At 46.9% G+C, this 15,733-nt stretch overlaps 3 protein-coding genes across 3 annotated transcripts; 1 reads left to right on the top strand and 2 right to left on the bottom strand.

Moving 5' to 3' along the window:
• Nucleotides 1-328: 328 nt before the first annotated feature.
• On the bottom strand, nt 329-3,431 carry pjvk (pejvakin). Its single transcript, XM_062381005.1, has 6 exons — nt 2,686-3,431; nt 2,013-2,208; nt 1,542-1,683; nt 1,349-1,466; nt 1,066-1,209; nt 329-993 (listed from the first exon to the last, which is right to left on the bottom strand). Exons 1-6 carry the CDS (start codon nt 2,894-2,896, stop codon nt 692-694), a joined length of 1,113 nt encoding a protein of 370 aa, XP_062236989.1. The 5' UTR covers nt 2,897-3,431; the 3' UTR covers nt 329-691.
• A 486-nt stretch (nt 3,432-3,917) lies between these two features.
• Nucleotides 3,918-9,629, top strand: fam171b (family with sequence similarity 171 member B). Its single transcript, XM_062381014.1, has 8 exons — nt 3,918-4,352; nt 5,103-5,336; nt 6,417-6,509; nt 7,403-7,561; nt 7,652-7,822; nt 7,928-8,044; nt 8,139-8,253; nt 8,324-9,629. The coding sequence occupies exons 1-8, from the start codon at nt 4,139-4,141 to the stop codon at nt 9,627-9,629; spliced, it is 2,409 nt and encodes an 802-aa protein (XP_062236998.1). The 5' UTR covers nt 3,918-4,138.
• A 1,856-nt stretch (nt 9,630-11,485) lies between these two features.
• On the bottom strand, nt 11,486-15,148 carry zswim2 (zinc finger, SWIM-type containing 2). Its single transcript, XM_062381015.1, has 9 exons — nt 14,972-15,148; nt 14,803-14,879; nt 14,622-14,662; nt 14,194-14,428; nt 13,623-13,874; nt 13,076-13,160; nt 12,906-12,982; nt 12,644-12,812; nt 11,486-12,515 (listed from the first exon to the last, which is right to left on the bottom strand). The coding sequence occupies exons 1-9, from the start codon at nt 15,119-15,121 to the stop codon at nt 11,964-11,966; spliced, it is 1,638 nt and encodes a 545-aa protein (XP_062236999.1). The 5' UTR covers nt 15,122-15,148; the 3' UTR covers nt 11,486-11,963.
• Nucleotides 15,149-15,733: the final 585 nt, after the last annotated feature.

The raw sequence follows: 15,733 nt of genomic DNA, 5'->3' as shown, positions 1-15,733 counted from the left end.
TTCCGGCTGGAGCGGGGCGGAAACACACGAGACAGCGCCCTCAGGCGGCGGGGAGGAGAAACGAGTCAAAGATGAAGCACCATTCTTTTCTCATAAGAAAAGCTACTTTCTTAAATATATTTAAATACTAAATAACAATACAATTAAAGTAATATATAAACACAACATAGAACTTTAAAAAAATATTTATACCTTTTAAAAATAGTATAAATACCCTTAAAAACACACAGAATATCATAATACAACTTTGTTGTTATTTGTTTTAATTTTCACATTTTCAATCACATGGATAAAGAAGAATAACTTCCATCTTAAATGAATGCTCATTCATTATAGACCTAAACTGTGAGGTCTATTCAGATTATCAAGGTTCATAAACCAGCCTAAATCAAAACCAGGTCATTCTTTCTTCACACGATCCCTCGGGTCCATTTTTAAAACTCTTACTGAATAATTAATCATCCGGCACACGTGAGAAACTGGGCCGGGGGCAGAGGTCAAATGGAAAATCGACACTGGATAAAAGTGAGAGACCAAATGGAGTTCAGATCTTTTACTGATGTTGGTTCACGGATGTTTCAATGTCCAGTTTTCATGGTTTTTATTCAAACATCTGAAAAAACAGCACGGTAAACAGTGACGCTTGTAGAATCTGAATCAAGCTGCTCCCACTTGTCAGAACTCCTCTTCTTCACCGAAGCGTTTTGTGCCAAAGGTCAAAGCAGGGCACCACGTGCAGGCGGACGTACTTCTGGCCTCCGGTCGAGCACTCCAAGCAGCCGTACACGGTTTCCCGCCGCTGGTTCCCCATGCCGCACAGCGCGCAGGGGCCCTTCGGGATGTTGTGCTTGAGGAGGTTGACCCGTGGGTGGGTGCTTTCCCTCAGGTAGGTGGTGGACACGTCCGTCATGCTGGCGGCTTTCTCGTAGTAGTCCGTCACCATGTCGTCCATGTAGGTGTCGGAGTGGGTGAGCTCCTCAAACGTCTGGTCGTCTGCAGATGAGATAGGTTAGGAGAAAGCCTTGCAACAGTACTTCATCGTGCAGCAGAGGTTTTTCATCGTACCTGCTCTGAAGGGGTTCCCGTAGATGATCCCGGACAGGAAGCGGCGCAGTCGACCCATAGAGAAGTGACCGATGTAGCCTCCGAGCTGCTCCCGGATCTGCTCCCGCTCAAATCCGCCCTGAGACTCAGGAGCAACACAAATATCTGACAGGAGAAGAAACATTAGAAAACAGCTTTTGGTTCTGACTCAGATGCTACTAAATATTATATATACTATTAAACCTGCTCTGTTTCCTGTGAGACACAGTTTAACGATTGTGTATTTGTGTGTGTGTTGTTGTACCGAGCCGGCCGTCCAGGCGAACAAACAGCTGGCAGATGCTGTAGGCGATGGTGGTGTGAGCCGGGATGACGATGGCCTTGTCTCGACCTCTGGGGTTCCTCCCGTCGTCGATCTGAAACTGTGACGACACAAATTAAACCCATCAACCTGAACCCGAGCAGAGTGAGTCTCTTCTTGGAGCTGAGGACTCTACCCTCATGGTGGTCCCTCTCATCCCGGCGTGGACGGTGAGGGAGCACTGCCGCGTGGTGCGGATGCTCTCCACGACCACGCAGAGGACGCAGCGCCGGCTCTCCTTGGACTGACGGACCAGGCAGTGATCCAGGTCCACTTTCCTGAGAGGAAACAAACTGTTAAACTCTGATCTCTGCTCTTTGGACGCATCTGACACCAATCATGTAAAACACCTTCAGACTATGAGTGTGTCAGTGTCGGGTAACACAATCATTTATTCATCCACACAGAGAAAACCCCCCCTCTCATGTTCCCTCTGTCATGCAGAGGTCAGAGGTCACAAATAACGTCACAGGAGTAAACATCAAAATCTGAAAAAATCGAATCTACATGCAGGAAAATACGTTTTGTAAGATTGTTAAGATGCAGATGAATCCATATCTGAGGTGATATCGTGATGGTTTGACAGCTGCAGTGCATGCTGGGATACCTGGAGTTGAGCTCCCGCAGCAGCGTGGGCACCTCCAGCTCGTGTTTGGTCACGATGCCGAACGAGGCCTTGACGGCCACCGAGTCCGAGCCGCTGATGTTGAAGCCCACGTCGTTGATGATGTGGTTCCCCAGGCGGCCGTTGAGGGCCACGTCCGATTTGTCCTCGTAGTTCAGGAGCTGATAGGACGAGACGCCTGTGAAGTTATAAAAAAGATATGTTGGGAATGGAACCAAGTAGATTTACTAAAATTCTAATTTACACTACGGACTGTGGTGCCTGGAGAGATGCCTTTTAAATCCACCTCATCAAATTTATTTTAAATACTAAACAACAATGAATCAGGAAATAGAAAGGAGCAGTTTGACAATATCAGAAACACTTTTAGTAAAAGATAAAGAAACTCTTTGTCTTTTTATACAGATTTAATGTGAAAATATTACTGCCAATATTATTTAAAATTAGCCTGAATTCAACCCTTCACACTATTTCACATCTAATCGAGTTTCTCCCACAAATAAAACTCCAAACCATGAAATAGTATTGGAATATTTGAATTTGATGGAGTCTTTCTTCCATACTTTTTTTTTTAAAAAGCCTAAATTAATATGTGAGGCTAAACTTTGATCCTGATCCTCTCACAGACCCTGATCCCTGTGTCTTCTTCACATACCTGCTGTGATCTCCTTCTCTCCCACCAGGATGTCCTTCAGGGAGAAGGCCGTGGACGCGAACTTGTTCTTCTTCCACAGGTGCCTCTTCCTCTTCCTCGTGACCAGGCTGAGCGGCTGGTACCGGTCGGCCTCGCTCAGGCTCGGGACGGGGATCAACCTCCCGGTGTCTCCCACCTGCTTCACAAAGTTCTTAGTGGCTGCGGCAAACATTTCAGTGTTAGAGCAGAAAAACAGAGAAACCAACACTGGAGCTTGTGTTTGTCGTCTCAGTGAGGAGCTTCAGGAGTTTGCTTTCACACTCGTGTTGAATAATGCAGGTGGTGGGTAAGAGAATATGGCATGTGGTGTTTGTGTGTCTGTGTGTGCGTGTGTTCACCTGGTCATTGTGGGCCTGCTGCTTCCTGTCACGTGATAAATCAGCTAGAAAAACAAATGACCCCTTTCAGCAGCTATCTTCAAGGGGGGTTTAATATGTGTTGCTTTAGAAAACACACAAGTGACACATACGCACAATCACATTGAATTTCATGACTTTACCAATGAGGACCTGGATGGACAGCTGCTCCCCTCGAGAAACATGAAACATCTGGTTTCTGCTGAAGAAAATGTCCACCTCTCTAAGTGTGTGTGTGTGTGTGTCCTGTGGTCACGCTGCTGTCTCGTCCACATGTCCACAAATAGCCTGTATGTTTTAAATCCCACATGTGAGACAGGTCAGTATTAGTTTCTGTACTACACTCTCTCCCTGTAATTTCACATCTTGGACAAAAAAAGTTCACGAACACTTCAAAGTTTGACTCAAGGATGAAAACAGAAAGAATATTCTGTCATTGACACTCGAGTCACGAAGCCGGAAATTTTAATTCATCATTTTGAGATACGTCTTGTGCAATAGCAGAATATTGAATTTAATTTTATAGTGTTGTCACTTGGATGAAGTTACTTTGTCTGTATTAAAAACCTTAGGGTGCTAGACACACCACCAGGGGGCGCCATGTGGAGCCCAATGATGTAATAGAATCTTCCGTCTTCACAAAGATCCTCAACACGCCAGGATGTCTCACTCTCTCGTTCTTTCAATCGACTTTCACCGACTATCAATCTATAAATAGGAAAAATGCTTCAGTCAATACAATGTGATGAAAATGATAGAAATCAAAACAAACACAAGAATAACTTTAAATCAAAACACAAACTAAATAAGAAACAACACAATTCAATTACTCGATATTCTGTTTAAGGCCGTGTTGATGAGCATCGTGTTTCTCCACCGAGTGACTCATCTGTGCTGGTAGACGATCTGACTCACGCCCAGCATCAGCACCAGCGCATCTTCTGACCGCGGGAGTCCGCACAGCCACCGACGCTGAGGGGGGATGAGGCCGTAGCGATCACCGGACCCGGTTCTCCTCCGTGGTCCGTAATGTCTGTGAGCCTGCTCCCCCTCTCGCCATGCCCGCTAGTGAACGCTGCCTGCCGCCGCTGCTGCTCCTCCTGCCGTCGCTGCTCCTCGTCTGCTGCCTGGACGAGACGGCGAGGGCGGCGGAGGAGGGCGGCGGCCTGCCCTCCTCCTCGCCCGGGGACAATGGAGACCACGCCGCGGTCATAGACCCGACCTCCCCGGGAGCCACCCGCGGCCCCTCGGCCCCCTCGGCCCGGACACAAGGTGATTCTCACACAAAGGCCTCCAGCTCATTGTTAGAAGAGATGCTAATTACCTGTGACTCACGACGGAGCAGCGCTGCACGCATCTCACATTTATTGTTTTTGTGTTGACGCTGTGTTTTTTTCCATCACAGCTAATTTGCAGATATAAAATAACAGAATAAACAGTTTGCCTAATACTTCTCTGAACAGACTTTTATGTTTAAAACCTTATTTTCCTGCAGCCGAGACTATAATACGTGTTTTTAAAGGTAATGAACAATCAAAGTAAAAGATGCAAAGTGAAAAGCCTCATCAGATTAATTAATCCTGGATTTCTAAACCCTAAACTGACTATTTAATCTGGTCTATAGGTTATTGAATATAATTTGCAGGATTAAGTACAAAGTGAAGGTGTGGAGGGTTTTATCTCCAGCCGGGGGTAATCCTCTGCTGATACACCGATGACCTCACTGCTGCAAAGTCTGTGTTTACATCTGGTGTGTGAGCAGTGTCGTGTGAACTACACATTGAAAACACACACTGATTCTTCCCTGGGTGAACTGCAGCAGTCAACTCCAGGATAAAGATGAATTTACATGTTTTACTGTGACGATAAGAAGAGGTGAACCGTCTTACATGGCGAGCGTGGCTCTTCCTCCTCAGCCCTGCTGGCCTCATCACTTTTTCATGGCGAGGGAAATGTCTGCATGCTGATGGAGCTCATGCAGAGACTCATTGAAGATTTAACTCTCTGTCATCCTCTCTCCAGAGCCCCGGTTCGCCCTCAGAGTGCTGGTGAGGGACGCGGTGACCCGTCAGCCGCTGCCGGGGGCCTCGGTGGACGTTTACCTGAACCACACGCTGAGCAGCTCTGTGGCCACCGGGCCGCGAGGCGAGGTTCTGCTCTGGGTGGCCTACAGCCCGGGCCTCAGTCTGACCCTGCTGGGCCAGAAGGAAGGCTACGTCCCCAGCCCACTGCCATGGAGCACCACGAAGAGACCCAGTGAGTTATCACGGCTTCCGGGAGGAGCACAAAACAAACCATTAGGCTCTGACAACACACGAAACCAGTGCAGTGATATAGAGATAGAAGTGGAATGACTGGTTGATAATCACTGGTTGACCAGGTCCTGGGTCACAGCTCCATCTTGAAGGGTAAAGAGGATTTTCCAACGGGGCCCAAACCGTCAGCAGAACAAACACAATCAAGGCCTTAAGTGGAAGTGCTTTGCTCAAGGGCACATGGCTCCATAGAGACACATGAATAGAATAATGAAGACGAGGATGATGGTTAAAAAACACCACACACACACGTTTTCTGTACAATTAGCCACGCAGCCATAATTCACACAGGCCCCTATGCATTATTCAGAGTCATTAGATATTAACGACACTGTCTGCAAACACACAACTTGTCACTGAGGCTCGTTCGTGATGAATCACGCTCTCATGTAACTGGACACCGTGTGCTACAGTCATTTTATTGATTGTGTGGAGCGGAGGTTCAACGTATCCCTGCCTCAGCAAACTGTCTTTGTCCTGCACAAGGAAGGGGGTGGGGGGGTTGGGGGGGCCTGGGCCTGACTCCATTGTCCCCGATCCCACGTCCTCCTCCTGCTCCTCGGCATTAAACAGGGCAGGAGCAGGGAGGTGGTGTTCCCAGCCGAGAGGGAGCAGGTGTTGTGAGGGACGAATCCAATAAATGTGTCATCTGTGCTTCGCTCTGCAGCGTCAGAGGCGCCTCCCTTTTGTGCTGCTGAACCCTAAAAACAGGCTGCATGAGGTGGTGCCATCTGCTGGTGCCACTGCAGACCTGCAAGGGACTCAACAGCTTCTATATCATAATAACACAATTAAAGACACAAAAGCTTGTGTGAATGTCGTGTTTGTTTCAAACTAAAATAATAAAATATCTCCAACTAAACACAACCCATAGGTTTTAAATACAAACGATATGTTTATTTTCCAAAATGACTGAAGTGGTTGCACCAGAGACTCTTTGACATGTACAAGTTGTGATGAAAACAGCTGTGTGTTCCTCTCTGTGTGTGATTCCTGACCTGGAGGTTTGTGTGTCCCTCAGTCTTCTCTGCGGTGACGCTGCTGCTGCTGCCTCACAGTCAGGGCAACGTGTGGCTGTTTGAAGACTCCGTGCTCATCACCAGGAAGTTACCTGGTACGTGCAGAAGACTTCTCACTGTTTACTTTCACAACACAGAATCAAAGTGCTTCACAATAAGCAAGACGAACAAATCACGTTACAAGGACGTTAATAAAATGAAAACAGGGCTTCTGATAGAGGGAAGTATTGAGAAATGAAGTAATTATAAAATAAACAGGAAGGGAAACTTTTATTAAACTTCCTGACAACTTCCTGATCTTCTGATGTTCTACCTCAAAGGTTCAAGTTCAAACTGTTGGTGTCATATGTACAGTCACAGTTTTTTTTAGCATATAAAAGTAAGAAAAATATAAATATGTACAATAAAGCATCAGTACAATCTATTACAACAGCCAGTAAACAGATTCCTGGTCTCATTGAGTCCGTGTGGAGTCAGGAAGTTGATGATCAGCAGCTCTCCTCTCCTTCTCGTGTCCACGGTCATTTCCCTGGTCATGTGACATCATGTCACCAGACCAACCACCTCACAGGGCTGAGAACACGTCCTCGCTGGGAACCAGTGCTCATCACTGGGCTGTTTGATGTTGTATAAAATGACACATGGCTTAAAATACGACTTTATTCCCATAGCATTCTGTCTTTATTCTTTAAATGTGTAAAGTGAACCCTGTCATAAAGAACACAACCTTCACTATCCATCATTCCTTTTATATTTGGGTTTTACATTTTCAGATTTGAGTTTGTCCCTGATTTAATTTAACTTCGGTGGTTTAAAGTTTGAGATTTCAAATGTGAATAAAACAAAGACACTATTACTGTTTTAGAGCAAAATCAAATCTGCTGTTTTCTGCCTGATAAAAGTCACACTGAATCAAAGCTACATTATTTAAATACACCTCAGGTGAGTCCAGAATTATTCTTCTAATTACCCACCTTGTTACCCACAGACAGTTCATCCCAGCCGAAGGTTCAATTCCCCAAGAGTCTTCTCACCGTCTCCAATAAGAGCAACATCTCCACAGTGAAGGCCTACCTGACTGTACCACAGCACCATCTAGCGAAAGGCTGTGGCAACTGCACTCCTGGCATCATCGGCAACAAATCAGGTGAGGCCTCATAAATGTTCAAACCAGTTTACTCCCAGTCTGGACTATTTGAACCCAGTTTTAAACGCTTCCTTGTGATCTCCTCTGCAGTGTTCAGGAGCATAGAGCTGAAGGCGGTGGCGGCCATAAGTGTTCTGCTGTACTCGGGGGACGAGGAGCTCCAGGTTCGAGGTCCCATTCAAATCAGCCTCCCCCTGGGGCACAGCAGCCACCTGCGGGTGTCGGACACTGTGCCGGCCTGGGCCTTCAACCTGAAGACAGGTATGAATACAGATCGGGGGGGGGGGGGGGGGGGGGGGGGGGGTAGCTTTGATTCATTTGTTTATTCCACTATGCACAACTAACAAACACACTGTCTGTTTGAAGGTGCTTGGGAGAATCAGGGTCTTGGAATAGTGAAGAAAGTTGGTTTGGAACTGGTTTGGACGTACACCGCTTCCCATTTGGGATTCTGGATCGCGGCCCCCCTGCCCTCCTCAAACGGTTCGATTACAAACCTCAAACGTCACACATGTATAAACATATATAGATAGTTTGATTTGTCTATTCATATATATGTTTGAATTCGACCATTCAGATTTTGGAAGCACGCTGGAGTTCCTCTCCCACCACACCTACCTGCTGATCGGAGTACTGGGAGGAACGCTGGCTGTGGTCATCGCATGTCTGTCCTTGCTGCTTTGTCACTGCGGGTAAGAAATCTCAGAAATGTGAAATGTAAAGTCAGACGTGTAGAACTTCACCATCTTGATTCTGTTTCAGAGGTTCGCAGCGGGAGCCCAGAAGGAGGAGGGCTCGCTTCTCCAAACTCACGGTTGTGAAGAAAGACCAGACCACCTCCACCCACATGGAGGAGGGTTTGTTGTTCCGCCCCGGGGACAACAGCCTCGCCACCTGCAGCGTCCAGTGTGAACCTTCGTCCACGCCGCGGCACAAGGCCAACTTCAACATCTACGTGGAGGATCCAGGGAGTTCTCTTTACCACAACATCAACTCAGATCGGATGAAAGGTCTGCAGCCATCGCCCAACTACATCAACAGTGAGGAGGTGGCTCGGCTTCGGGAGAAGTCGGAGCAGAACCGGGCCAACATGAACTCTGACAACTTCTTTCCAGATAAGCTGCTTCACATCTATAACCAGGCGGTGGCCATTATCCAGGCCCCGGAGCTGTTCAGCGGTCAGGAGCTGTCGGGCTGCAAGTCGGCCACTTTCCCCCGGAACGGAGGCGAGTACGATGCTCACTCTGAGCCTGCAAGTAAAGACAGCTACACCCAGACACTCCCCAAAGCCCCTCACCACCACTCCCAGGGGGGAGGCAGCCCACAGCAGAGCAGCCAAGATGAGCCGCAGCCTCTGGAGACCCCTCCTCCAGGCCAGGGCCCGAACGCCGGTGTGTGGGGGCGCTACAGTAACCTCCTGGAGTCCTCCGTCTCCGTGCCTGGGACGCTGAACGAGGCCGCTGGTATGGAGGCGTTCAGCGGGGGGCACGGTGTGCCCAGCGACCTGCAGGGGCTCTCTGAGCGCACTCTGCTGGAGCTGACCCGGGGCAAGTCGTCCTCGTCCCACGCCCGAGCCTGGTTCGTCTCGTTGGATGGGAAGCCGGCCGCATCGGTTCGCCACTCCATCATCGAGCTGCACAGCCGCCACCGCCCGGCGAGCAGCAACGACACCAGCCTGGACTCGGGGGTGGACATGAACGAGCCTCTGCACAGCATCCGCGAGACGGAGCGCGAGCGGCCTTCGTTCAGGGCCTCGTCCCTGCCGCACCACGGCCGAGCCGGGCGCTACGGCGAAGACCAGGACCTGAGCAGCAGCGAGAGTGGCACCACTGCTACCTGCACCCCCGAGGACCCCTACCTGAGGAACATTTTAGACGGGAGCAGCGGGGCTATTCCCAACATTCCCGAGGAGAGGGACGGGATGGACACGTCCAGCGCGCAGGAGGACAGCGAGTCCAGAGGGACGCCTCCTCCGCGGCGCCTGAGGAAGGTGAGGGAGAGGGTGAAGGCGGAGAAGAGGAGTGCCAAGCACGTCCGCGAGGGGAGACCTGCCACCAAGCGAAGTTAGAGCCCGGCTCACGATCTCACTCATCCAGACTAGCATTGTGATTTTCTTTTAAATGTCCCGTTAGCTATTTAACCCCGCGTGAGCTACAAATGAGTTTCTGCATCGTTGTTGTTCCGTTATCGTTGTGCAACTTTGCCAAAGAAACACATAAGCTAGCTACAGAAATGAAGCAGGTTCCACGTCACGTCGACACATGAAAGTTCGCGCACCGCGTTCCCCTCGTCCTCCCGAATCTGAAGATCACCAGCGAGATTCTTCACAGCACGTTACCCAGAGTCCTCAGTGCTGGCGTTGAAGAGGGTGCCTTCTTACCGCCCGTGGTCCAGAGGCACCACGTGTGTCCGGCCGGTTGGACACGGGTACCGGTCGATGTGTAGTGCACTTATCCTCACCATAACTGCCTGCTGTCAACTCAACACCACACGGAAGCTTTCCCGGTTCGTAGCGCCGACATCTTGATTTCACATCTCATCTGGTCACATCAAAAGGCTTTGTCTCGTCAGGTTTCCTCTGTGTGTGAGTGAGACGCTTCAGCTTTAACTCCCCGACTCCCTCCGAGCACTGATGTACATTGTAAAAGCTAAGCTGCCGTTTTTAAGTCACGTCTCAAACTCAAGGTTTTTACGCCTTCAGTTGTGTAAGAATGCATGAATATGAATGTTTCTCTTCTGTGTGTTAAATCATTTTGAACATTTTACTTGAGAGGGGAAATTAATATCATTATAGATTAGATTACTCAGTCTTCTGCTGCCGATTATAACTCAACCCAGGACTACTTTTAAATATCTAAATTATATTTTTCACCACATCCATGGGCACTGACAAGAACAGGCACAAAATGATTATTATTATTGTTATGATAATTAGTGTGACTGGATTCTGTCTTTTCCCCTGAAACTGAAAAATATTCACCTGCTGATCAATTTGACTTCTGTTGCTTGGAGAGATGTGATGGAAGAGAGAATGGTGTTTTTTTTAATGTATTTTTTAAAATGAAGTTTTAAAGATAGTGACACTGAACATGTAATTACAACTATTAAATGGATCGTGATCAGATTTTAACTGCTCGTCTCTGCAAAATCACCACGAAAGTTAGTTCACAGATACTTCTGTCCTTTTTTTTAGGGTTTCTACAGATTTCAGTACGTAAATTGTAACGTTAAAAAAGAACGACAACACAGAGACATTACAAACCTGCATGTCTCCAACACAAGTCCTTTTAAAGTGCGATGAAAGTATCGTTAAATAAACATTAACATAATTAAGACCCACCGAGATGTATATTGACTTTTTACGTCCTAAAATTCAGATTATTAAACTTCCTTTTCTTACCCCAGCCACGCCCTGTTTTTGATGATCCTTACTTTTCATGTAGCGCCACCATCAGGTCAATATTTCATTGTTGTTCACTATTACACCTGCTTAGCATTAGGTCTCATATTGGCTGATGCGGCCGTAGACTCTTACTCTTGCTTGGTTTGAATACATTTTTAATATAACTTTTTTTAACCTGAACCTATTTGTAACAAACAACAATTCCAGAAACTTTAAGAAAACAAAAATCTTCACAGTGTAAATATTACAATTACAACAAATAAAAGTGATGTCATCGCCCATTTGTTACAAAGTTTAGGATAAAAATATGAATACGAGAAAAAAAGGTTCCACTAGCAATATTTATCATGAATTAAAAATAAAGTGCAGCAACAATTTTGCCATATTTAGTCTTCCTCCATGATGCGACAGTAAAACCTTTTAATGCTGAGTTCATTTTCTATGTTCACGCCTCGATTCTGTAGCCACGTTTCATATGATGTGTTTTTTTTCTACGTTAATAGTAAAACAAACATCTTGTGTATCTTGGACTGTGACTGAGGTGTGTTTCTCTTTTTATTGTGTTATCAACGTGGATTATTTATTTGAATCTGAGCCTGGTCTTTTTAGGAGAGTGTAAAAAACAAACCCTGAGCTTTGTATTTTTTAACTTTAGCAACAAGTCGAGCACTTAAATCATTTCAGATAACGAACAAATCACCAGTGACTCCTCCCAGTGTGTCTCCAGCGAGGACACCAGCAGTTTGTGAACACTTTGTTTTTACCACCCGACTGCCACTCCCATTTCAAAGTGCCCTCGCTGAGTGTGTTTGTGTTGATTTGTTCGATCCTGAGCTCCTCGTGTGTCGAGCCTTTCAACATTAGTTTCTTTCTCCCCCCTCTTGTGTTTAGTAATGGTAGTGTTATTAGTCTTTTTGTGCACTATAATTAATAAAACTACTTGATACCAACTGTTGTTCAGGAGCTTTTGTTTTTATAAACAATCTACGAAGCTAAACTTTAAATGTCTGTCTTCCTGTGATATGAGCTCATTAAGACCCCGGTCATTTTGAGCTCTGAGGTGAGTTTCTCCGTCTTGTCCTGAGCAGTGAGGCCGGATCTTTTGGGCTGAGCTGAAGTTCTCCGCACAGGAAACGCTGCAGCAGCTGTGTGAACTGGTTCTGCTCGGTGAGAACCTACAAACAGGTTCATCTGCTGCTGCTCTCTGAGTTTTGAGGAGACGGCGTCAGGGAACACTTGAGTTTGTTGTTTCTGCAAAACTCCTTTTCCTCTCTGAACAGACAAGTCAACAAACTGGTCACTTAGCTCGTGAGGGAGGTGGATAGTTTCTGAGGGATCACGTGAAGGAGCAGATGAAGCGTTCCTGTGCAGCAGAGCCACCCCGGGGATGAACAGGTCCTTTAAACCATCGTCTGGTTTGGTTAAGCTTCTGGAGGAGCTGGAGGTCTTCTTCTCACTGGCTCTCCAGGTCAAAGGGTTATAAATGATAAATCCATCCAGAGGGCAGGAGTTCGACTTCCGCAGGATCTCGTCCACACAGTCCGCGTGGAACTGAGGAGTGAGTGAACATGTGAGGGTGAAAGGAAGAGACAGAGGGGGGGGGGGGCTATATAACAAACTTAAATTATAACAGACTTTAGAATAAGGACTATAATGAAGCATGGCCCTTCCAGTCTCACCTTGTGCTGACAGGGCAGAGTTCGGACACGCTGGCCGAGGGTAAAACTCTGCAGACAGATCCGACACTGCTGCCCCTCGTCCAGGAGCCGAGACCCGGATCTCACCTGGACAGTCGGGAGACTTCCCAACACGTTTTCTGGAAGACGGTCTGAAGCCACAGGCAGGAAGCTGGAGATAGAGATGGAAGACAATAAATAGTTGAATATTCATTTTAATCTAAACAGAAACGATATTGATTTCTGGCTAAAGTGAACCACTCACCTGTCATTTGTGGACTGAGAGGCGTCTCCCTTTGCTTCCTCTCTCTGGTCCACAAGGTGCCACTCATCTCTTCTTGTCTGTTTCAAGTATATTCAGTTAGTTTGAACGTTTCCTCAAAGCCTTGAAGTGAGTGACTGGCTGATAGTGAATACACACACAGAGCAGCTTACTGCTCGTGAAGCTAGCGGATGCTGTGGGTGGCAGCCTCTCTTTGAACAGTCCTCACACAGGTACAGGTAACTGCAGACTGTGCATCTGGAAAGAATTAACATTTTTCACAAGACATGTGAAAACAGCATCACAGGGAAATACATAGTTATAATGAATTATTCATTTTATCACAAAATCCAGCAGAGTTCCCGTCCTGTGGCTGCATGTCCACTCAAACCACTGCTTTCTCTGTTTCTGCTTGGACCAAATCTGAAGAAAAGACTCCAAGACTTCATTTCTCACGTGCCGGTGGTTACAGGCCCCTTCTAACATGATCCAAAATATGGAGAAAGAAAACCACACAAGCAAAATAAACACCTAAAATATAATATAAGAACTAAAACAAAATATATTAATGAGTAGAATGTAAGTAATACTGATGAGTGCAAACATTACAAGGTTTAGCGTTCTTATGGTCTGGGGGAAGAAGCCGGATATATAAAATCTCAGGCAAATATATCCATATATCTATATTTGACCTCCCAGGTATGACTTCCATAACCTTACTTGAAACATTTGCCAGTGATCGGGCAGATCTGGCAGACGTGACAGGAAACTCCCAGGTGTCTGTTCGGCTTCTCTCTCTCTGCAGCCGTGAAGAGCTTCTCTGCGTTCTTCACCTGCTCCTGGAGAAACGTCCCCGAGCTGAAGTCCTCCCGGCACAAAGGACACTTCACCGTCTCCTCGTGGCCCAGCAGCCTCTGGTGATCCGCCCACACCTTCATGCAAGACATGTGGACGTTGTTGCCACAACTGGACCTGAGAGAGAAGAGGAAGAGAAAATCCAGCTGAAATCCAGATTTTCCCACATCATTGTGTTGTGATTGCAAGATGCATCCTGTTCTGTGAATATCAAGAGACTTGAGCCTGGTTTTATTACATCCGAAAATCTGTGCTGTTGATTTCCGCCCAACGTGTCAACAGCTGCACGTGCTGCAGTGGAAGTGACGGTTCTGAACCGGGTCATGTTCTGGTCACAAGTGGAATAAAAAGCTGACCAGAGCTTCTTACATCACACTGAAACATGACTGGACTGAAACACTGACCCCAGCCCGACCCCCGCCCACCCAACACACACCTGCAGTAAGACACCGGCAGTTTTCTCTCCAGCAGCTCCTCCTGACAGATGGGACACACATCCTGGGCCTGGATCGGCTTCCGGCAGACACTTCCAGGCTCCGGGCCCGGGGCGGCTCGGCTCCAGGCCCCGGGAGCGGCGGCGTGATCGGTTTCCATCCGGTGGGCTTTGGGCTGGTGTAAACCGTCGAGCACCTCAGAGATCTGTCTCTCAACAAGTCCGTGTTGAAATGAATCTGGGGGAGAGACGTGTTTTAATATGAGGTCAGGAGGAGGACAGGAGGCAAGAGCGGGTCAATCCTTCTCAAACTTCCAGTGAACTTGTTCAAAATGTTCCAGAGTTGAACCTGAATGCATGAAACAGTCATTTTTAAAGAGTCTAAATATAAAACCCAAATCTAAATGTTTATAGCATATAGCACAACTTACATTCATGTTCTCTGGGTATTCTGAATTTCCGCAACAAAACCCTTTAATGAAAAAGTTTAGAGGTTTATTCCAGAGCTATTGAAAAAGAAAAACTCTTACAAGAAGTTTATGGTTAAACTGTGAAATATCAAACCTCAATTACATCAGTTTTCATGTTTCTAAATGAAGTGACAGTGTTTACCAGCAGATGTGTGTGCACGGCTCCTGCTTCTTGGTGAACACAACGCACGTGCACGTGTGTGGGTCACCCAGGCAGACCTGAACATGAGCAGGAGAACACGCCGGAGTCTGGATGTGAATCGTTAACAGGAGCTGGAACAACACGTGTCCTGAGGCACAGAGGTCTTTACCTTGTAGGTTCTGATGTCTCCCTCCGCTCGGAGCAGGAACCCTGTGGGGCCGGAGGACTTCAGGAGGAAGATGGTTGTGTTGAGCGCTTGGTCCTGATGGAGACTCACCGCATCACTGACCGTGTTCCTCCAGGAGGTTTTCTTGAACATCCTGTCACTGCAGAAATCAAGATGTGAGCTTCCACCTCCTCCAGGGACAAGGGGGGTCTCAGGTCTCTGATGGCTTGGTGGAGCAGGCTTCAGGTGACATCCATTCAAATCTGACACGGCAGAGAAAAACCACGGAAAAGAAAGTTTTAGCTGATGATGATGATAAAGATGTCAGATTATTAATTCTTTGAAGTTTTAAACTCTTCATTATGAGCAGAGAATGACAAACACTTGATAAACAGCAGCAACATTTGACATATTTTTATGTATTGGACTTATTGATGAAAACTATATTGCATTAATGACTGTTACGGTTTCATCATCCGGCCCCAGTTGGACCAGTGACACCAGCAAAGCTAAATGTGTCTTTTATTATTTTATTACTGTTATAAACCTTGAAGAATGAAATAGGCTCAACTCTTATTTAAAGGATATTTGTTTGTGTCTTTATGAGGATAAATATCTTTCTACGTCACTAAATCACCATTACTATTAAGACATACGTCAGCCCCTGTGTGTTGACTCGAGTGTGACGTGTCGTCGCTAGCTTAGCTTTCACCAGGTGCACTTCCGCTTCACCTGGGGACCGCTTCCTCCTTCTTCCTCCGCTGC

The sequence above is a fragment of the Platichthys flesus genome, chromosome 22 (assembly GCF_949316205.1).
Source record: "Platichthys flesus chromosome 22, fPlaFle2.1, whole genome shotgun sequence".
Taxonomy (NCBI): domain Eukaryota; kingdom Metazoa; phylum Chordata; class Actinopteri; order Pleuronectiformes; family Pleuronectidae; genus Platichthys; species Platichthys flesus.
This window is presented reverse-complemented; position numbering and strand designations above follow the sequence as displayed.

Bases quoted from the DNA above. Each gene is read 5' to 3' on its own strand.
- fam171b (XM_062381014.1), top strand. From the start codon at position 4,139: ATGCCCGCTAGTGAACGCTGCCTGCCGCCGCTGCTGCTCCTCCTGCCG. The intron at 6,510-7,402 runs GTACGTGCAGAA...TGTTACCCACAG, and splicing joins CATCACCAGGAAGTTACCTG to ACAGTTCATCCCAGCCGAAG. The intron at 8,254-8,323 runs GTAAGAAATCTC...ATTCTGTTTCAG, and splicing joins TTGCTGCTTTGTCACTGCGG to AGGTTCGCAGCGGGAGCCCA.
- pjvk (XM_062381005.1), bottom strand. From the start codon at position 2,896: ATGTTTGCCGCAGCCACTAAGAACTTTGTGAAGCAGGTGGGAGACACC. The intron at 1,467-1,541 runs GTAGAGTCCTCA...GTGTCGTCACAG, and splicing joins TGAGAGGGACCACCATGAGG to TTTCAGATCGACGACGGGAG. The intron at 994-1,065 runs GTACGATGAAAA...TCTCATCTGCAG, and splicing joins CGGGAACCCCTTCAGAGCAG to ACGACCAGACGTTTGAGGAG.
- zswim2 (XM_062381015.1), bottom strand. From the start codon at position 15,121: ATGTTCAAGAAAACCTCCTGGAGGAACACGGTCAGTGATGCGGTGAGT. The intron at 13,161-13,622 runs GTAAGGTTATGG...AATTCTTTCCAG, and splicing joins ATCACTGGCAAATGTTTCAA to ATGCACAGTCTGCAGTTACC. The intron at 12,983-13,075 runs GTAAGCTGCTCT...TACTTGAAACAG, and splicing joins ATCCGCTAGCTTCACGAGCA to ACAAGAAGAGATGAGTGGCA.